Source organism: Dasypus novemcinctus, chromosome 26 (genome assembly GCF_030445035.2).
Source record: "Dasypus novemcinctus isolate mDasNov1 chromosome 26, mDasNov1.1.hap2, whole genome shotgun sequence".
In the NCBI taxonomy this organism is placed as follows: domain Eukaryota; kingdom Metazoa; phylum Chordata; class Mammalia; order Cingulata; family Dasypodidae; genus Dasypus; species Dasypus novemcinctus.
Window position 1 is genome coordinate 11,759,785 of NC_080698.1, and position 19,395 is coordinate 11,779,179.

The following is a 19,395-nucleotide window of genomic DNA, read 5'->3' on the forward strand; positions in this document are numbered from 1 at the left end:
AAAAACAAACATGCGTATCATCATACAGGGCTCCCCTACATTACACCACCATCAACATCTTGCATCGTTGTGAACCAGTGTTAAAAACTATGAAAAAGCAACACCAAAACATTACTACTAACTATAGCCATTATCTTACATGTGGTTTATTTTCCCCCCAACCCACCCAGTTATTGACACACTGAAAAATAATACACTTCTTATGCCTTAAGATCTGAAATAAAGTTATAGCAAATACCAAAGTGGAAAACCATTTGGAAAGAGTAAAAGAAGAAATATTTTTAGAAGATTCCAAATTGATTCATTCTTGTGAATCTAAATATTAGCCGGAGTCTGTGAATTTTAGCTCAACCCCAGAGCTGGGTAATCTGTAATTTGTTGGTTAGATGATAGTGTTCATTTTAGAGATACATGCCAAACTAGGTGTGTAGACTGTATCTTCATAGTGATTTTATGGAATTCCTGCAACGTGTAACTTCTTTTTCATCTTTTTTTTTTTTTTTTGCACTTGCTTAATGTCACAGTTTTCTCCTGAGATTAGACTCCTATTATACAGTACATTGAAATTCTTACCTAATATATTTTGTGCAATTCTACATATACAGAGTTATTGCTACATTAAGGAGATCTACTATGTTGTTGTTAAGAGTATTTCCATGTTGAAATCCGACTGCTATTTTAATATATATGCGATGTTAATCACAGTTCACTTTTTTTTTTTTTAAGGAGGTACCAGGGATTTACCCCATGACCTCGTTCCTAGGAAGCAGACGCTCAACCACTGAGTTACATCTGTGCCCCGCATAGTTCACTTTTTCTAATGGAAAGTCTTTTCTCTTTTACAGGGGATCTTTCCTGCAAATTATATTCACTTGAAAAAGGCAATTGTCAGTAATAGAGGGTGAGTAGTTGTCCTTTCTAAATTTACTTAAAATTTTTATAGGTTGCAGAAGAAGACTTTTTTCCTTTTTGTTTGATAGTATAAAACTCACTATTAACATTATTTTCTGGGAAAAATATACTTTATCGTGAATAATTTTGAGGAATAGAAAAAATATTAAGATATAAGGATAAAAGTAGACATGTAGTATGACTTACAAATTTGAAAAACAAAAGCACTCTCTGCATAGAAAAGAGACAAGAAGTAAATTTATCAAAACATAAGCATTTATTGTTTTAGTGTACTGGTAATATAATATTTAATACAAATTTTTTAAATTATTTTTATAGCAAATATGTGTTATTTTAAATTGTAATTTTACTTTTTTTCATTTTGAAATACAAGTTTTAAAGTACTATTTAATCTTCGACTAAGATATTTTTTTAATACTAGAAATATGTTTTTGACCAGAGAGTAAGTATGCAAATTAGTAACCTGGTTAGATAGGCTTCAGACAGGAAATTGGAAACTGTATGAGTCTTTTTAAGAGGTGGAATTTTATGTAGGGAATTGTTTACACATATATTTGAGGAGCGAAAGAGAAGAAGAGGAAATACTGATATAATTCGGGGATGATAACTATAGAAAGCAGCCTATGTCCTTATTGCTAGGTGTCTTAGTTTGCCAAAGGGCTACCAATGCAAAGTACCAAAAATGAGTTGGCTTTTATAATGGGAAATTTGTTTGGGGTAAAAGCTTACAGTTCCAAGGCCATGAAATGTCCAAATCAAGGCACCATCAGAGATGCCTTCTCCCCAAAGTCAGCTACTTATTATCCTAGCATCCTGCCATGTGGCAAGGATGACTGCCAATCTCTGCCTTCTCCTCCAGAATTCTCCTGGAGCTCAACTGTGGGCAGCCAGGCTTAGGGCTTGTCTCTTTCTGGTCCTCTATCAGTCTCGGCTTCTCTGCTTTCTTCCTGAGTTTAACTATGACCTACTCAGGCATATGGCTCATCTTTCCCTAGACCTCAGCTCTTTGAGCCTTTTGGGGCTTTTCTCCATGAACTCAGCTCTGGGCAGACCTGGAGTCCTTTCTTTTACCTTGCAGGATCAAATGTGGCTGCTTCCTTTTTCTCTGTGTGTATGTCTCTATGTCTCTGTCTATATCAGACCCAGTAAGAGGGTGGAGACTCAACCTGAGTCATGCCTCACTGATATAGTCCAGACTAAAGGGTCTTGCACCCACAGGAATAGATTAGTTCAAAAAACATTATCTTTTTCTTTTGGGGATTCATAAAAAACTTCAAACTGTCTTATCGGACATATAAAAGATATGGGTTGGGGATACCAGGATGCTGGAGCTCAGACATCTGAGGACATAATCTGCTGCTGGTATGTACGAGGAATGACAGGGAATGCTAAAAGCATCTGGAGGCTGGAAGCAGTTGCTGCTGGTAGAGAACTTTTCACAGGAACAGCAAGATATACATCTCCCTGCTTCTTTTTTCCCAGTATCTCTCTGCTGCCCTGAGCTAACAAAGGAGACTATGAAATAAAGTTTACAAATGCCAGCCCCAGAATTAGTACTTAGAAGGGTAGATTTGGAGATGAGAATTATGAGAAAATGATTGGTATGCCTTAAAGATAAAATTTGTTTTGGGAAAGTAGTCGGAATATAACTGAGTGCATTCTGATATGGTCACACTACAACATACTTATTCTTTCCCTTCCTTTCCTACAAATCAGGTAAAGCCACAAGGATATAGAAAAAGAAACACTTGCACATTCTGTGAGGTGAACCTATGTAGGTAATGACAAATGATATCCAACAAAAGAGTCTTTAGAAATGAAGGTATAATACTTTTTTTTTTTGCCAATGGTGAGAAAATTTGTTGCCAGCAGGTCTGCACAACAGTAAATACTAGTGAGAATTACTTAGATTGATGAAACGTGACTGATGGAAGAATTGCAAGAAGGAATGAAGAGTATTAAAAAGAGTAAATCTGTGGGCAAATGTAGTGATTATTGAAGTTTTGAAACAAGAATAATGATAATGTATTGTCAGATTAAAAATATGTGATGAGTAAAATGTAAGACAACATGGTTAAAAAGGGAAATTTTAAGTTGTATTTATGGTATTATAATCTAATTGATGTTTATACATGATTATCCCTAACAACTGCAGCATATACATTCTTCTCAAATATACATGTAACATTTACCAAAATAGACAGTTAAACTTAACAAAAAAAATTCAAATGATTGAATTCATATATATGATGTTTTTGATCCACAGTGGAAATAACCTTAAAATCAGTAACCACAAGATAACTAGAGAATCCTCCAATGTTTGGAGATTGATATTAAGTGACCTATAGATCAATGAAGAATTTGCAATAGAAATTAGAATATATTTAGAACTAGATGATTATGTCTATATGGCTGTTAATGTTGTTCTTAAAGGATAATTAATAGCTTTTTAAAAAACACATATTAGAAAAGAATAAACTTCCAATTCAAGAAGCTGAGAAGAGAATGAATGAAACTTCAGGATGATGGAAGGAAGGAATTTATAAAGTTAAGAGCAAAAATCAAAATGAAAAACACAGGATGTGGATGTGCTCAAGCAATTGGGTACCCATGTCCCACATGGGAGATCCTGAGTTCAGTTCTTGGTGCCTCCTAAAGAAGAAAGCACCGAAACCAGAGATGATGCAACCATCAGGGAGAGGAAGCGGCTCAACTGGTTGGGAACTCACCTCTTACATGGGAGGTCCTGGGTTTGTGTTTTGGTACCTCCTAAAGAAGATGAGCAGACAACCAACAGACAGATGAGGGAGCCATCTTGGGGGGGGGGGCGGCAAGAAAAAAATTTTTAAATAAAAAATTGCTTAAAAGAAATTATAATCACGTGCAAGAGAATAGCAAAACTAAAATCTGGTGTTTTGTTTTTTGTGGTATTAGGAATGAGCATAACGTCAGTAATGAAAGCATATCATTACAAATTTTACAAACATTTACAAGTAAAAAAGAGTGTAATATGAACAAATTGAAACTAAATACAAGTTAGAATCTATGTGAAATTGACATATTTCTTGAAAAACACAACTTGTTCAAACTGATGCAAGAAGAAAGTGATAGTCTGTGTTAAATAAAATTATGGAATAAATTTATTTCGTAATTTAAAACTTTCTTACAAAGAAAATTCCAGGCCCAAATGGCATCATAGGTAAATTCTTCCAAATACATAAGGGTGAAATAATACCTGTTCATGTACAATGTCTTTAAGGATATAGAAAAACAGGAATTCTTCCTGATTCATTTATTTTTTTAATGAATTTTTCTTTTCATTAGAGAAGTTGTGAGCTTTCAGAAGTCATGCATAACATGCAAAATTCGCATATATCACCTCACCAAAAATACCTTGCATTATTGTGGGACATTTGTTATAGATTATGAAGAACATTGTCAAAATATAACTATTGGGAAGCGGCTATGGCTCAATCAGTTGGGCTCCCATCTACCATATGGGAGGCCCTGGGTTTGCATCCTGGGGCCTTGTTGTGAAGGCAGGCTTGCCTGCACACTGTGGGGAGCCACCCGGCTTGCAGGTGCCGTTGGGGTGCTGCCCAGCCCACAAACGCCTCAGAGAGCTGGTTCAGCAAACCGATGCAACAAAAAGGAAGACAAGCAAAAAAACGTAGAAGTGTGCAGCAGTGGACACAGAAAGCAGACAGCAAGCAAGCCACCAAAGGGGGGAGGGGAAATAAAAAAAATAAATACAGACACAGTAGAATGGACAGTGAATGGACACAGAGAGCAGACAGCAAGCAAAAAGTTGCAAGGGGGCATTAAAAAATATATAACTATTAGCTATGGTTCATACTTAACATTTGATGTATTTTTTCTATACACCTGTGCTGGTAAGGCTAGTATGTCAATCAGCCAGGTAATTGTGCCCAGTTGTTTGGTCAAGCAAGCACTAGGCTAATTGTAATAAAAGGACATTTATGGACTTGAGTCAGTGAATTTACTGCATAGATGGCTGATTACATCTGTAATCAACCAGGGAGTGCTGATGGCAATCAGTTAAAAGGGGAAGTGATTTCAACATTCAGAGAGAATTTCTCAGCTCATCTTTGGACAACCAGTCTCACCTAGGAACTCATCAAGGACCTTCATTGAACTTTCATGGGAGCCCCTGGTTTGCAGCCTGCCTGTGGAATCTGGACTTGTGCATCCCCATGGTCACACCCATGGTCACATGAAAGAATTTTCTGAGATCTCTTACTATTTACAGATATCTCCTGTTGATTCTGTTTTCTAGAGAACCCTGATTAATACAACCTCCTATCATTAATGCTGTGTATTAGTATAGTTCATTTGTTGTAGTTCATAAGAGAACACTCTTATATTTATACTGTTAACCACCACATGGTTCACTGTGATATACAGTCCCATGCTGTGTACCATCCACCCAAAGTATACACTCAGTAACTCTCACTTTCATCACAGAATTGTGCAGTCTTTGTCTCAGAAAAAATTTTGAATGTTTTCCTTAGTCCAAAAGAAAAAATTCTCATACCCCATACTTTTTACCCTTAGCATTGATACAATACCTTCTTTGATACTGATGCATGAATATTACAATATTGTTGTCAGATATATTACATTAATTGTATTTTTCCCATGCACCACCATATTCTTACCACCTTATTGTGATGGACATTTGTTCTAGTTTATAGAACTTTCTTGTATTTGTACTATTTTTTTTTTTGCCAGTGGTTGTTTTTTTATTCATTTTAAAAAAATATTACATTAAAAAAATATGAGGTCTCCATTCACCCCCACCGCCCCCACCCCACCACTTCCCCCACAGCCACACTCTCCCCCATCATCATGAAACATCCATTGCATTTGGTGAGTACATCTCTGGGCTCACTACACCTCATGGTCACTGGTCCACATCATAGCCCATACTCTCCCACGTTCCATCCAGTGGGCCATGGGAGGATCTACAATGTCCAGTAATTGTCCCTGCGGCACCACCCAGGACAGCTCCAAGTCCCAAAAATGCCTCCACATCTCATCTCTATTTGTACTATTAATCACGATCCTCATACACCACTGGGTTTACTATGTTATTCAGTCCCTAGATTATTCTCTAGCATTCTTTCAATTAACATTTACATCCCTAAACTACCCTTTTCAGCCACTAAGGAGAGGAAGCAGGCCGAGGTATGGTTAACCTCTGTGGCCAGCGGGGGGCAGCTGTAAGGCACCACAGCTGCCCGGGAGGGGTGGCGGGAATGGGTGACTACGCCCTCCGCCTGGTACGGGTGACTCCGCCTGGTACGGGTGACTTCCCCCTCACATTGCCCCCGGCTACGCCCCCCTCGCCGGCCCACCTCTGCCCCGTCTCCACCCACTAGTCTGCAGCGCTGCATCTCCTGGCCATATAAGGGTATTCTGCCCGTGCGCACCAATCTGCTCTCACCCCATGCTAGCCCCACCCCCGTTCCCTCGGGCTTATATTGTCAAGCACTTCCTCATTAAATCAGACCTGCGCCATCAGCCTCTTCTCTGTGTGGGTTCTTCCCCTCGTCATTGCTTGCCTGCGGCCCCTCTGCGGACTCCTCACCTAGCCAGCCGCAACCTCAAGCCACAATCCCATTTATAAACCAGCTGTGTTCATTACACTCACTATAATGTGTTACCATCAACTGTATCCATTTCCACACTTTTACAGTCAAGCTAATTGAAAATTCTACATACATTAAGCACCAGTATTCTTTTTCAGTCCTCATTCTATTTACTAGTAACCCGTAATCTAGATTTTAACTCCATGTATTTATTCTTTGTATTTAGTTCATATTAATGAGACCATACACTCTTTGTCCTTTTGTATCTGACTTATTACACTCAGTATAATGTCCTCAAGGTTCATTCATGTTATCATATGTGTCCCAATTTCATTTCTTCTTACTACAGCATAGTATTCCATCATACTGCAGTTTCTCAGAGAGACTGAGGAAACATTTTTCCCTCCTCCTGTCCTGTCAGGGCTGGGATGCTGCCACAGGTCTGCACAACGCTCTTCCATGTGGGCTGAAAGTACCCGCAGTTGTCTGGAGAGGCTGTGAAAACACTGCCTTCCACCCCCCAGCCTATTGGAGGCAGAGATGTAACCACATGGGTGCCTAACAACGTAGTCAGAGTGGGCCAAAAATGACTATGGTTGCCCAGAGAGGCTTGTGAGGGTTCCTCAACGTCCTGCTTCCATGAGGCAGGGCCGGAGCCCAAGCTATGGCGGTAATCTAATCTGGGTGGAAAGAAGTGTGTCCCTACATTCACTGTGATTTTCAATCAGACCTACTTCCCCACTTGACAGGAGTGGAGTTAAAATGGAGGCTACCCGCCTCTTTCCTGCTTGCAAAGATTCAAACTTTAGCTGTTCTTAGGATTGGATTTTAGCCAGATGAATTTACAAATCAGTAGCTGAAATTGGTGCCCGACCATCTCTTCCTCCCCTGTTTTTGGCAAATGGAGCTTCCCATTTCTGCCAGAGAATAGTTTCTGAGGTGGCTTGCCCCGCCAGCAGAGGATGGACAGCAGCTTAGCAGTCTGGAGCGCTCTACTCATGAATCTTCACTGCAGATGGGCAGTCTTTTCCTCATGTTCTTCTAAGGATGTTGCAAGATGCTCTTCTGGTCTCCTGAAGCCCCACCAGGTGATTTAGATAGCTCTGGTGGATTACCAACTGCCCTGTAGGATGAGCTGACTCTTGGATCTCCCTACATTGCTACAATCTTGCCCCTCCCCCCTGACTCATTTTATGAGGTTAAAATAGTCTAGCAAACTGACAAGAGCATTATAAAAAAAGACAAAGAGCTAATATCTGTCATGAATATAGATGCAAAAACAAAAATGAAGTTTAGCAAGATTAATTTAGTGATATATAAAAAGGTAATACCTCATGATTTAGTGGAGATTATTCTCGGAATTCAGCATTGATTTCACATTAAAATAAAGAGAAAAACTATGTGAGCATCATAAATGTAGAAAAAGCATCTGTTCTTGATAAAAACCTCTAAACATACTAGGAAAAACAGGAAACTTCCTTAATCTGATCAAGTAAACATAAAAATCCTATGTGTAATATCATAATGGTGAAAGATTTAATTTGTACCCTTGAGTTTGGTACAAACATTTCCACTATGAACACTTTTATTCCACATTGTTCTGGACTTCCAAGTTAGTTCGATAAGAGAACTACTAGAATTAATAAATGAATTTAGCAAGATTATAGGAATGCAGCTCAATGTAAAAATTTAAGAAATTTGTGGTGTGTTATTTACTAATAACAGACAATTAGAAAGTCAGTTTGGAAGGGAGAAAATATAATGTTTCCTGTAGTATGAAAAGTGCCGTACACCTAAGAAAATATAAAGGAAGATGAAATGTTGCATTCACTGAAAACTACTTATATTGCTAAAAGACATTAAAGATAACTTAAGGTGGAGAGTTATATCATTTTAGTATACCATTTGTCCCAAAACTGATCTGTAGATTCAACACAATTCTAATCAAAACACCTGCAGAAAAGATTCAAGCTGACTTTAAAATTTACATGAAAATTCAAGGGCAGTCTTGATGAACAGCACAGTTTGAGAATTTATATACCAAAAATGTAATACCTTTTATAAAGTTATACTAATGAAGACTTTTTTCCAGCTCCAGTATCCAGTTTATTCCTTTGTTGTGTGGTTTTTAAAATTTTTTCTACATTTTCAGTTTTTTATTTTTGAAATAATTTAAAACTTAAAGGACAATGGCAAATATAGTACAAAACCCATATGAAGATCCAACATACCCCTACCCCCTGAGATATCCAGATCCTTGATTTTTAACATTTTGCCCATTTATTCTTTCTTCTCCCCTTCCCAATCCTTCCTTCCTTCCCAATCCTTTCTTCTTAATCTTTCCTTCCATCCTTCCTTCCCAATCCTTCCTTCTTTCCCAATCCTTCCTTCCTCCCCATTCCTTCCTTCCTCCCTGTATTAGTCAGCCAAAGGGGTGTTGATGCAAAATACCAGAAACTGGTTGGTTTTTAATAAAGGGTAATTAATTGGGGTAGGAGTTTACAGATACCAGGCCATAAAGCATAAGTTACTTCCCTCACCAGAGTCTATTTTCACTTGTTGGAGCAAGATGGCTGCTGACGGCTGTGAGAGTTCAGGCTTCCTTGATTCCTCCCTTCCAGGGTCTTGCTTCTCTCTGGGTTCAAAGTTCCTTTCCTCCTGGGGCTGGCTTCTCTTTCTCTGTGAACTTACTTCCTGGGGCTCCAGCTTAAGGCTTCAGCATCAAACTCCAACATCAAAAACCCTTAACTCTGTCCTTTGCCATGTATTTTATCTGTGAGTCCCCACCCACCAAATGGTGGGGACTCAATGCCCTACTGGCACAAGAGGTTTATATAATTACTTAATCAAGTAAACCTATGAATCTAGTATAAGCTAATATAACCACAGGAAAAGATCAGTTTACAAACATAATCCAGTATTTCTTTTTGGAATTCATAATAATATCAAACTGCTACACTTCCTGTTCCTTCCTTCCTTTCCTTCGTTCCCAATCCTTCCTTCTTCACTCTGCTCCCCCCACCCCCCGCTTCCTTCCAATACTTCCAAATTTGCTTACCTAATCACCTTAAAAGTATAGTTATCATTCAAGAAATTTAACATTAATATGAAGCTTACTTTCTATATTCCAGGTTATTCTTATGTCCCAATAATGTCCTTTTTTTAAATTAGAGAAGTTGTGGGTTTACAGAAAAGTCATGTAAACAATAGTGTTCCCGTATACCCCCCTATTGTTGATACTTTGCATGAGTGTGGTACCTTTGTTACAATTTATAATATTAAAATAGTACAATTAACTGCTTCATAGTTTACATTAGGTATATTTTTCTATATACCACCCTATTAATAATACATCATAGTAGTGTTGTACATTTGTTGTAATTCATGAAAAAACATTCTTGTACTCAGTCCATTGCACAGTAGGGTTCACTGTGTTGTGTGGTCCTATGTTTTATCTTGTAACTTTAATTCTAGTAACATACACTACCCAGAATGTCCCCTTTCAAACCATATTCACGTACATAATTCATCACTGTTAAGTACATTCACAGTTATGTGCTACTGTCACTAACATCCATTTCCAAACCTTTACAGTCAACCTAATTAGAAATTTTGTGCAGATTAACCATCAGCTCCACATTCTCTACTCCAGTCTATCTTCTGTTATTCTGTAGTCTAAATTCTAACTCTGTGAGTTTTGTTTATTGTAATTAGTTCATCAGTGAGAATCACACCAGTATTTGGTCCTATCTGTGCCTGACTTATTTCACTTAGCGTAATTTCCTCAAGGTGTATCCATATTGTTGCATGCATCAGGACTTCATTCCTTTTTTATAGCTGAATAATATTCCCATCATATGTACTGTATCATATTTTGTTTTTCCATTTATTGGTTGATGGACACTTGGGTTGCTTCCATCTTTTGACAATTGTGAAAATGCTTGCTATGAAACATTGGTGTGCAAATGTCTGTGTGAGGTCCCCTGCTTTCAGTTCTTGTGGGGTAATATACTTAGTAGCGGGATTGCCAGGTCATATGGCAATTTTATACTTAGCTTCCTGAGGAACTAACTGTATTCCACAGAGGACTGCACCATTTTACATTCCCACCAGCAGTGAATGCACATTCCTATTTCTCCACATACTCTCCAACACTTGAAGTTTTTTTTTATAGTGGTCATTCTGGTGGGTATGAAAAATGATATTTCATTGTGTTTTTGTTACACATTTCTCTAATAGCGGGGTGGTGCTGAGCATCTTTTCATGTGCTTTGTAACTCTTTATCCTTTTGGGAAAGTGTCAATGCAAGTCTTTTGCCCATTTTTTTAGTTGGGTTGTCTTTTTTATTGTTGAGTTGTAGGATTTCCTTATATATTCTGGATAGTAACCCCTTATCGGATATATGCGTTCTGAATGTTTATTCCTGTTGAGTAAGCTTCCTTTCCACTCTTTTTAAAAATTTGTTTTTCATTGAAGTTGTGAACTTACAAAATCATGCACATGTATGGGGTTCCCATACAACACCCTTTCAACCAATTGCACCTATGTGTGTTGTGGAACATTTGTTACAGCTAATGAGATAATATCATCAGACCCGTTACTGCTAACTATGGTCTACAGCAGGGGTTCTTTTTAAAGATTTTATTTTTTTAATTTATTTCTATCTCCTTCCCCGCTCCCCCCCCCCCCCAGTTTTGTCTGTTCTCTGTGTCGATTAGCTGTGTGTTTCTTCTGTGTCTGCTTATATTCTTGTCAGCAGCACCGGGAATCTGTAATCTCTTTTTGTTGTGTCATTTTGGTTGCGTCAGCTCTCCGTGTGTGTCATGCCACTTTCAACGCTGGGCGGCTCTCCTTACGGGGTGCACCTCCTTGCACGTGGGGCTCCCCTTATGCAGAGTACACCCCTGCATGGCACAGGCACTCTTTATGCGCATCAGCACTGTGCGTGGGCCCAGCTCATCACACAGATTAGGTGGCCTTGGGTTTGAAACCCTTGACCTCCTATGTTGTAAGTGGATGCTCTATCCATTGAGCCAAATCTGCTTCCATAGCAGGGGTTCTTAACCATTTTTGTTCCATGAACCCTTTTGCCAGTCAGGTGAAAACCATGGATCCCTTACTAAGTCCACTCTATACTTTGTATTATTTAATAAATATATCACACCCACACCAACACATCCCCACAAGAATAATGCTTTTTGAATTTCAATCCAAGCTTACAGATCCCTTAAGAAACCCTGGTCTATAGCATATATTTGGTATATTTTTTACTACCCTCTGATTATTAACACAGTACATCTTTTGCATTGATGCAAAAATATAATATTGCTGTTACCTATACTCCATAGGTTACACTAATTGAATTTTTCCCATGCTTCTCTACATTCTTACCACTTGGAATAGTGATGTACATTTGTTCTAGGTCTTAGAAGGGCATTTCTTTATTTGTACTATTAACCACAATTATCATCAACCTCAGGGTTCACTGTTATTCTGTCCCTAGATTATTCTCGTGTTTTTTTCAATTGACATTTATATCCCTAGGCTACCCTTGTAGCCACAATCCCATTTATAAACCAGCTATGTTAACTGTACTCGCTGTAATGTGTTACCATCAACTGTATCATTTCCATACTTTTACAGTCAAGTTAACTGAAAACTCTGTATACATTAAGCATCAGTACTCCTTCTCAGCCCTCCTCTTATCTCTTAAAAACTTATACTCTAGGTTTTAACTCCATGTGTTTGTTTTTTGTATTTAGTCTTATTAGTGAGACCTTGCAATATTTATCCTTCTGTGTCTGGCTTATTTCCCTTAGCATAATGTCTTCAAGGTTCATTCAAGTTATCATATGTGTCCCAATTTCATTTCATCTTACAGCATCATAGTATTCCATCATATGTACATACCACATTTTATTTATCCATTTTTCAGTTGTTGGACTGGGGTTGTTTTGTATCTTTTGACAATTGTGAATAACACCACTATGAACCTTGTGTGCAGATGTCTGTTTGCACCACATTTTTCAATTCTTTTGTGTATATTCCTAGTAGAGGAATTGCTGGATCATATGGCATTTCTATATTTAGCTTTCTGAGGAACCACCAGACTTCCACAGAGCTGCATTATTTTACATTCCCACCAACAGCGAAGGAGTGTTCCTATTTCTCCATATCCTTTCTAGCACTTACTGTTTTCTGTTTTTTTAATAGTGGCCCAGCTGGCACATGGACAGCCCAGAGATTCAAGTCTCCTGCAAAGCCCTAATCTTAACATGTAATTGAATCAAGACATGTCAGCTGAATCTAATGCATTCAAAGGGTATCACACCAGAGGAAAAGACCAGTTTAAAAACAATCTTTCCTTTTTGGGGGATTCACAGTAATAATTTCAAACTGCCATACCTAACCTCTGTCTATTTGGGATTTTTACAGTTCTCCCTCTGTTATTGATTTCCAGCTTCAATCTATTAAGTCAGAGACAGTACTCTGTATAGCTTCAGTATTTTCAATTTTACTGAGACTTGTTTTGTGACCAGCATGTAGTCTATCCTGCAGAATGATCCATATCTTTATATCCTGATGTTTCAGAGTGCAGTGTTCTGTTTAGGTCTGTAGATTTAGTTCATTTACCATGTTATTCAAGTTCTCTGTTTCCTTATTGATCCTCAGTCTAGATCAGGGGTTCTTAACAAAGGGTCTGGAGTTTGAATTGAAATTTTAAAAAAAAGTGATTCTTGTGATGTATTGGTGCAGGTGTGATATATTTATTAAATAATACATAGTGTAGTGTGGAGTTAGTAAGGGGTCCATGGTTTTCATCTGTTTGGCAAAAGGATCTGTGGAACAAAAAAGGTTAAGAACCCCTTTTCTAGATGCTCTATTGGTGAGAGTGGTGTATCAAAGTTTCCTACTATTATTATAAAGATGCCTATTTTTCCTTTCAGTTTTGCCAGTGTTTGTCTTATGTATTTTGGGACACCCTGGTGTTAGGTACATAAATATTTATAATTGTTATTTCTTTTTGGTGAATTGCCCCTTTTGGTAATATATATTAATATTTAGTGTCCTTCTTAATCTGTTATAATAGCTTCACATATAAAGTCTTTCATCCGATATTCATGTGGCTACACATGCTCTCTTTTGGTTACTGCTTGCATCTAATATCTTTTTCCAATCTTTCATTCTCAATCCCTTTGTGTCCTTGGGTCTAAATGTTTCTCATACGAGTGCATACAGATGGATCTTACTATTTATTCATTCTGCCATTCTTTTTCTTTTGATTGGGGAGTTTAATCCATTAATATTCAGTCTTATTATTGTAAAGGTAGTACTTCAACCATTTGATGCTTTAATTTTTATATTTTAATTTTGTGTCCCTTTTTACTGTTTTAGTTACCCTTACTGATAACCTTCTGTTCTTGACCGTCCTCCAAGCCTCTCACTCCTTGTCTTTTCCTTTCAACCTATAGAATTTCCCTTTAGTGTTTCTTGTAGGGCAAGTCTCTAGTTGATGAATTCTCTGTTCCTATTTATCTGTGAATATTTTAAACTTTTCCTCATTATTTGAAGGCAAGTTTTGCTGAGTAAAGGCTTTTTGGCTGACAGTTTTTCTCTTTCATTATCTTAAATATATCCTACCATTGCTTTCTCACCTCCATGGTTTTTGATAAGAAATTAGCATTCAGTCTTAGTAAGCATCCTTTGTATGTGATGAATCACTTTTTTTCTTGCTGTTTTCAGAATTCTGAAATGTCACATTTTGAATAGTGTGTGTCTTGTAGTAGGTCTGTTTGGATTTATTCTGTTTAGAGTATGTTGCACTTCTTGGATGTTTATCTTTTTGTCATCCGTAAGAGTTGGAAAATTTTCAGCCATTGTTTTCCTCACATATTCTTTATGCTCCTTTTCCCCTTTTTTCTCCTTCTGGGACACCCATAATGTTTATGTTTGTGTGCTTTGTGATAACATTCATTTCCCTAAAACTCTACTCAATATTTCCCATTCTTCTATGTTTTTCTTTTTTTCTATAAGATTTCAAATGTACTGACTTCTAGTTTGCTGATTCCTTCTCCTGCCTGTTTGTCTATTGTTTTATTCCTCTAATGTATTTTTAAAAATTTACTGAAGTATATTAGTCATACATAAACATAGATAAACATACATAAACAATAAGTGTAAGGTAATAGTTGTGAACTTACAAAACAAATATACATATCATCATAGAGGGCTCTCATATCTCACCCTACCACCAATACCTTGCATTGTTGTGAAACATTTTTAACTAATCATGAAAGAACATCCTCAAAATATTACTACTAACCAAAGTATTTTCCCCCAACTAACTCTATTATTATTTTTAAAATTTTTTTATTATTTATTTCTCTCCCCTCCCCCCACAGTTGTCTGCTCTCTGTGTCCATTTGTTGTGTGTTCTTCTGTGTCTGCTTGTGTTCTTGTCAGCACCAGGAATCTGTGTCTCTTTTTGTTGTGTCATTTTGCTGCATTAGCTCTCTGTGTGTCGGCACCATTCCTGGGCAGGCTGCACTTTTTCTTTCCGCATAGGGTGGCTCTCCTTACAGGGTACATTCCTTGCACATGGGGCTCCTCTACATGGGGGACACCCCTGTGTGGCATGGCACTCCTTGCACTTATCAGTACTGTGCATGGGCCAGCTCACCACACAGATCAGGAGGCCCTGGGTTTGAACCCTGGACCTCCCATATGGTAGGTGGATGCTCTATCACTTGAGCCAAATCCGCTTCCCTATTATTATTATTTTTATATCATTTATACATGAATATACAATAAATGAATAGTAAAAGTTGTGGGCTTACAAAGAAAACAGACATAACATTATACAAGGGTCCCATACATCAACCCACTACCAAAACCTTGCATTGTATAGAGACGTTTGTTGCAAATTATGAAAGAATATTGTCAAACCCTTACTACTTAGTAACTATAGTCCTTATTTTATATTTGGTGTATTCCCCCCCCAATGCAGCTTATTATTATTTTTTAAATATGTTTTTATGTTGAAAGTTGTGAACTTATAATACAGTCATGCACATGTGCAGAATTCCCTTACAACACTCCTCTATCAACATACCACACAAGGGTGGAATATTTGTTACAGATTATGAGATAATATCAGATTATTACCAGGTCCATAGCATACATTTGGCATCCTTTTTCCATACTTCCCCACTATCAAAACAGTACATCTTTGGCATAGACGCATGAATGTTACACTGTTACTGTTAACCACAGTCCAAAGGTCACTCCAGTTGTATTTTTTCACTGCTTCTCCACATTTCCACCACCCTGCAATAGTGATGTACATCTGCTCTAGCTCACAAAGGATGCTTGTATCTGTACGATCAACCACAGTTCTCATCCACTTCTTGAGTTTACTGTGCTGTTCAGTCCCTAGAGCATTCTCTAGCTTTCTGTCAGTTGGCATTTACATCCCTAGACTACCATTTTCAGCCACAATCACATTTATAAACAAGCTCTTACTCACTATAATGTGCTACCATCAACTCTGTACATTTCCACAGTTTTGCAGTAAAGTTAATTAAAACTTGTACATACATTAAACATCAGTAGGCCATCTCAGTCCTCCTCTTATCTCCTTTAAGAATCTACTGTGTACCACCAGGTCTTGAAGATATTTTCCTATATTTTCTTCTAGAAGCTTTATGATTCTTTTTATATTTAGGTTTTTGATCCATTTTGAGTTAATTTTTGTATAAGGTATGTTAGGGGTCCTCTTTCCTTCTTTTGGCTATGGATATCCAGTTCTCTCAGCACCATTTCTGGAATGGACTGTTCTGCCAGAGCTGGGTGGGTTTGACAGACTAGTCAAAAATTACTTGACCATAGATGTGAGCATCTATTTCTGAACCATCAGTTCAGTTCTGTTGGCTCATGTGTCTGTCTTTATGCCAGTCCCATGGTGTTTTTACCACTGTAGCTAGGTAATATGATTTAAAGTCCAGAAGTTAGAGTCCTCCAATTTTGCTTTTCCTTTTTAAGGTGTTTCTGGCTATTCAGGATCCCTTTTACTTCTAAATACAGTTGACAATCATGTTTTCCATTTATTTTTAAAATGTTGATGGAATTTTTATTGGGATTGCATTGAATCTGTGTATCAATTTGAGTAGGATTGACACTTTAATGATATTTAGGCTTCCAATGCGTGAGCATGGAATGTTCTTCCAATTATTTAGGTCTTCTTTTATTTCTTTTAACAGCAAGTTATAGCTTTCTGAATACATGTGCTTTACATCGTTGGTTAACTTTATTCCTGAATATTTGGATTTTATCTATCATTTTATTTTCACCAGTAATTTGACTCTTTTATTTACTGTTACAGCACATCATTTGTAGACTCTTTTCCAGGCCTCTCACTCCTGTCTTTTCAGGCCGTAACATACCCTTTAGTATTTACTACAAAGCTGGTCTCTTGATTACAAACTCTCTCAGTTTCTTTTTATCTGTGAATATTCTAAACTTGCCCTCATTTTTGAAAGACAATCTTGCCGGATTTAAGATTCTTGGGTGGAAGCTTTTCTCTTGTGGTATCTTAAATATATCATATTACTGTCTTTTTGCTTCATGATTTCTGATGAGAAATCGGCACTTAATCTTATTGGGTATCCCTTATATGTGATGCATTGCTTTTCTCTTGCTGCTCTCAGAATACTTTCTTTGTCTTTGGCATTTGACATTCTGATTAGTATGTGTTTAGGAGTTGGTCTCTTCTGATTTATTCTGATGGGAGTATGTTGTGCTTCTTGGATATGGATATCTGTGTCCTTCAATAGAGTTGGGAAATTTTCTACCATTATTTCTTCAAATATTCATTCTGCCCCTTTTTCCTTCTCTTCTCTTTCTGGGACACCCATGACACCTATGTTTGCATGTCACTTGCTGTCATATAGTTCCCTGAGATCTCGTTCAAATTTTTCCTTTCTTTTTTTCATCTGTTCTTTTGTATGTTTGTTTTCAGAGGCCTTTTCTTCAAGCTCACCAGTTCTTTCTTCTGCCTCTTTAATTCTCCTATTATATGATTCCAATGTATTTTTAATTTCATTTATTGTGCCTTTCATTCACATAAGATCTGATATTTTTCTTTGTATGTTTTCAGATTCCTCTTTGTGCTCATACAGTGTCTTTTTAATATCCTTAATCTCTTTAGCTATCTCATTCAATTTATTAAGTAGATTTGTTTGAACATCTGTGATTAGTTGTTTCAACTCCTTTATGTTATCTGGAGGCTTATTTGTTTTCTTTAACTGAACCATATCTTTCTATTTCTTGGGGTGGATTTTAATTTTTTGTTGGTGTCTTGATACCTAACTTAGTTTTTATTCTGGATGCAGTTCCTCTCTTTAGTTTAGGATTTTCTTGCCCTTTCTCCCTTGCTGATTGTGTGGTAGGAGGCATGGATGAAGTTAGTACAGTTAGCTGTAGAGGCTCAAGCTGCCCTCATTGCCCTAGAGACCAGTGAAGCTTCTCCCAACTTTCTCCTTTACCAGGGGTCAGGACACAGCCACAGCTCTGTGTAATAATCCAAGACATGCAGGCCTAAACTCTAGTTGCCCAGAGAGACTGATGAAGCTTCACACCTCTTTATCTCCTGCCTGGGGCAAGGATGGAGCTGCAGGTGTGGGCAGCAGTCTGTGCTGTGTGGGTACAAAATGACTGTAGTTGCCCCGGTAGACTTCCAAGTATTCATTCTGTGCCAGCTGAATGTACCTTTAGTTACCCAGAGAGGCTTGTGCAGGGCCTGCCAGCCTCCTCCCTGGCAGAGGTGGGGCTGAAGCCTGGGCTAGGGCTGCAGTCTGATCTGGGTGAAAGAAGCCAGTCCCTACCTTCACTGTGATTTTTAGTTAGCCTGACTTCCCCTGATGCTGGGGGTAGAGTTAAAGTGGCTACCAGCATTATTCTGACTTGGACAGATTCACACTTAGCTGTTCTTAGAGTTTTTACTTTAGCCTGCTGAATTTACTAATTAGTAGCTGAAAATTGGTGGCCATCCATCTCTTCCTCCTCTGTTTTTGGGAAATGGAGCTTCCAACTCCAGCCACAGAATAGCTCTTGAGTCAGCTTGCACCGCCAAAGTGGGATGATAAGCATCCATGGCATGGCCTGTATTTTCTTGGGGAGGCTGACACAGGTTCTCAGAGATGGGACTAAGGGTAATGCTAGAGGTACAGTCTTTCAGAAGCCAGTCACTACCAGCACTGTGATTTTCAGTTCATCCTGCTTCCTCTTGTGCCAGGGGCTGATTTAAAATGTTGGCTACCAGCCTCTTTCTGATTTGGACAGGTTCAAACTTTAGCTGTTACTAGGATTATGTGTTATACTATAATATATATACTATATACTATGTATTAATATTATATGATTATTTTGATGAGCTGACTCTGATGGTCAGTCTTTTCCTTGGCTCCCCACAGCTGTGCTCTCCTTTCCTGCCCATTAGATGGCACTCTGTAACAAACTGTTCCCAGCAGCCCTAAAAGGCAGAGTGTGTCTTTATACCTCTACCATTTACACCCCTTTTGGGTGCAGGGTTGAAATAATATCCAGGGAGACCCCTGTCCAGCTCAGGCTTTTTAAAACAGTGTATACAGCTGGGACACTGTGATCTAAATACATGATCAGTTATAGTTGTCACTATTTGACCATGCCTCCCTCCTCCTGTTTTTGGGAAGGAAGTCTTCTATGTCCCTCTCTAGTTGCAGCTGCCAGCCTGGGACTGGCCCTGAGGTGGCTGGCCTCAGCAGTGGGGTATAGACTCTGACATTTGTTACAGAGAGAGTTACTCACAGTTTTTTAGTGCAGATTCTGAATCTCT

The 19,395-nt window shown here is 38.1% G+C and overlaps 1 protein-coding gene across 15 annotated transcripts in view; it reads left to right on the plus strand.

The window, feature by feature from the left end:
- DOCK3 (dedicator of cytokinesis 3) overlaps positions 1 to 19,395 on the plus strand; it is a 657,203-nt gene that overhangs the window by 191,604 nt on the left and 446,204 nt on the right. For all 15 annotated transcript variants that reach the window (XM_058288315.2, XM_058288314.1, XM_058288308.2 and 12 more), the window contains exon 4: positions 846 to 901. In XM_058288315.2, coding sequence (XP_058144298.1) covers positions 846 to 901 — 56 coding nt within the window. The remainder of the gene's footprint in view (positions 1 to 845; positions 902 to 19,395) is intronic.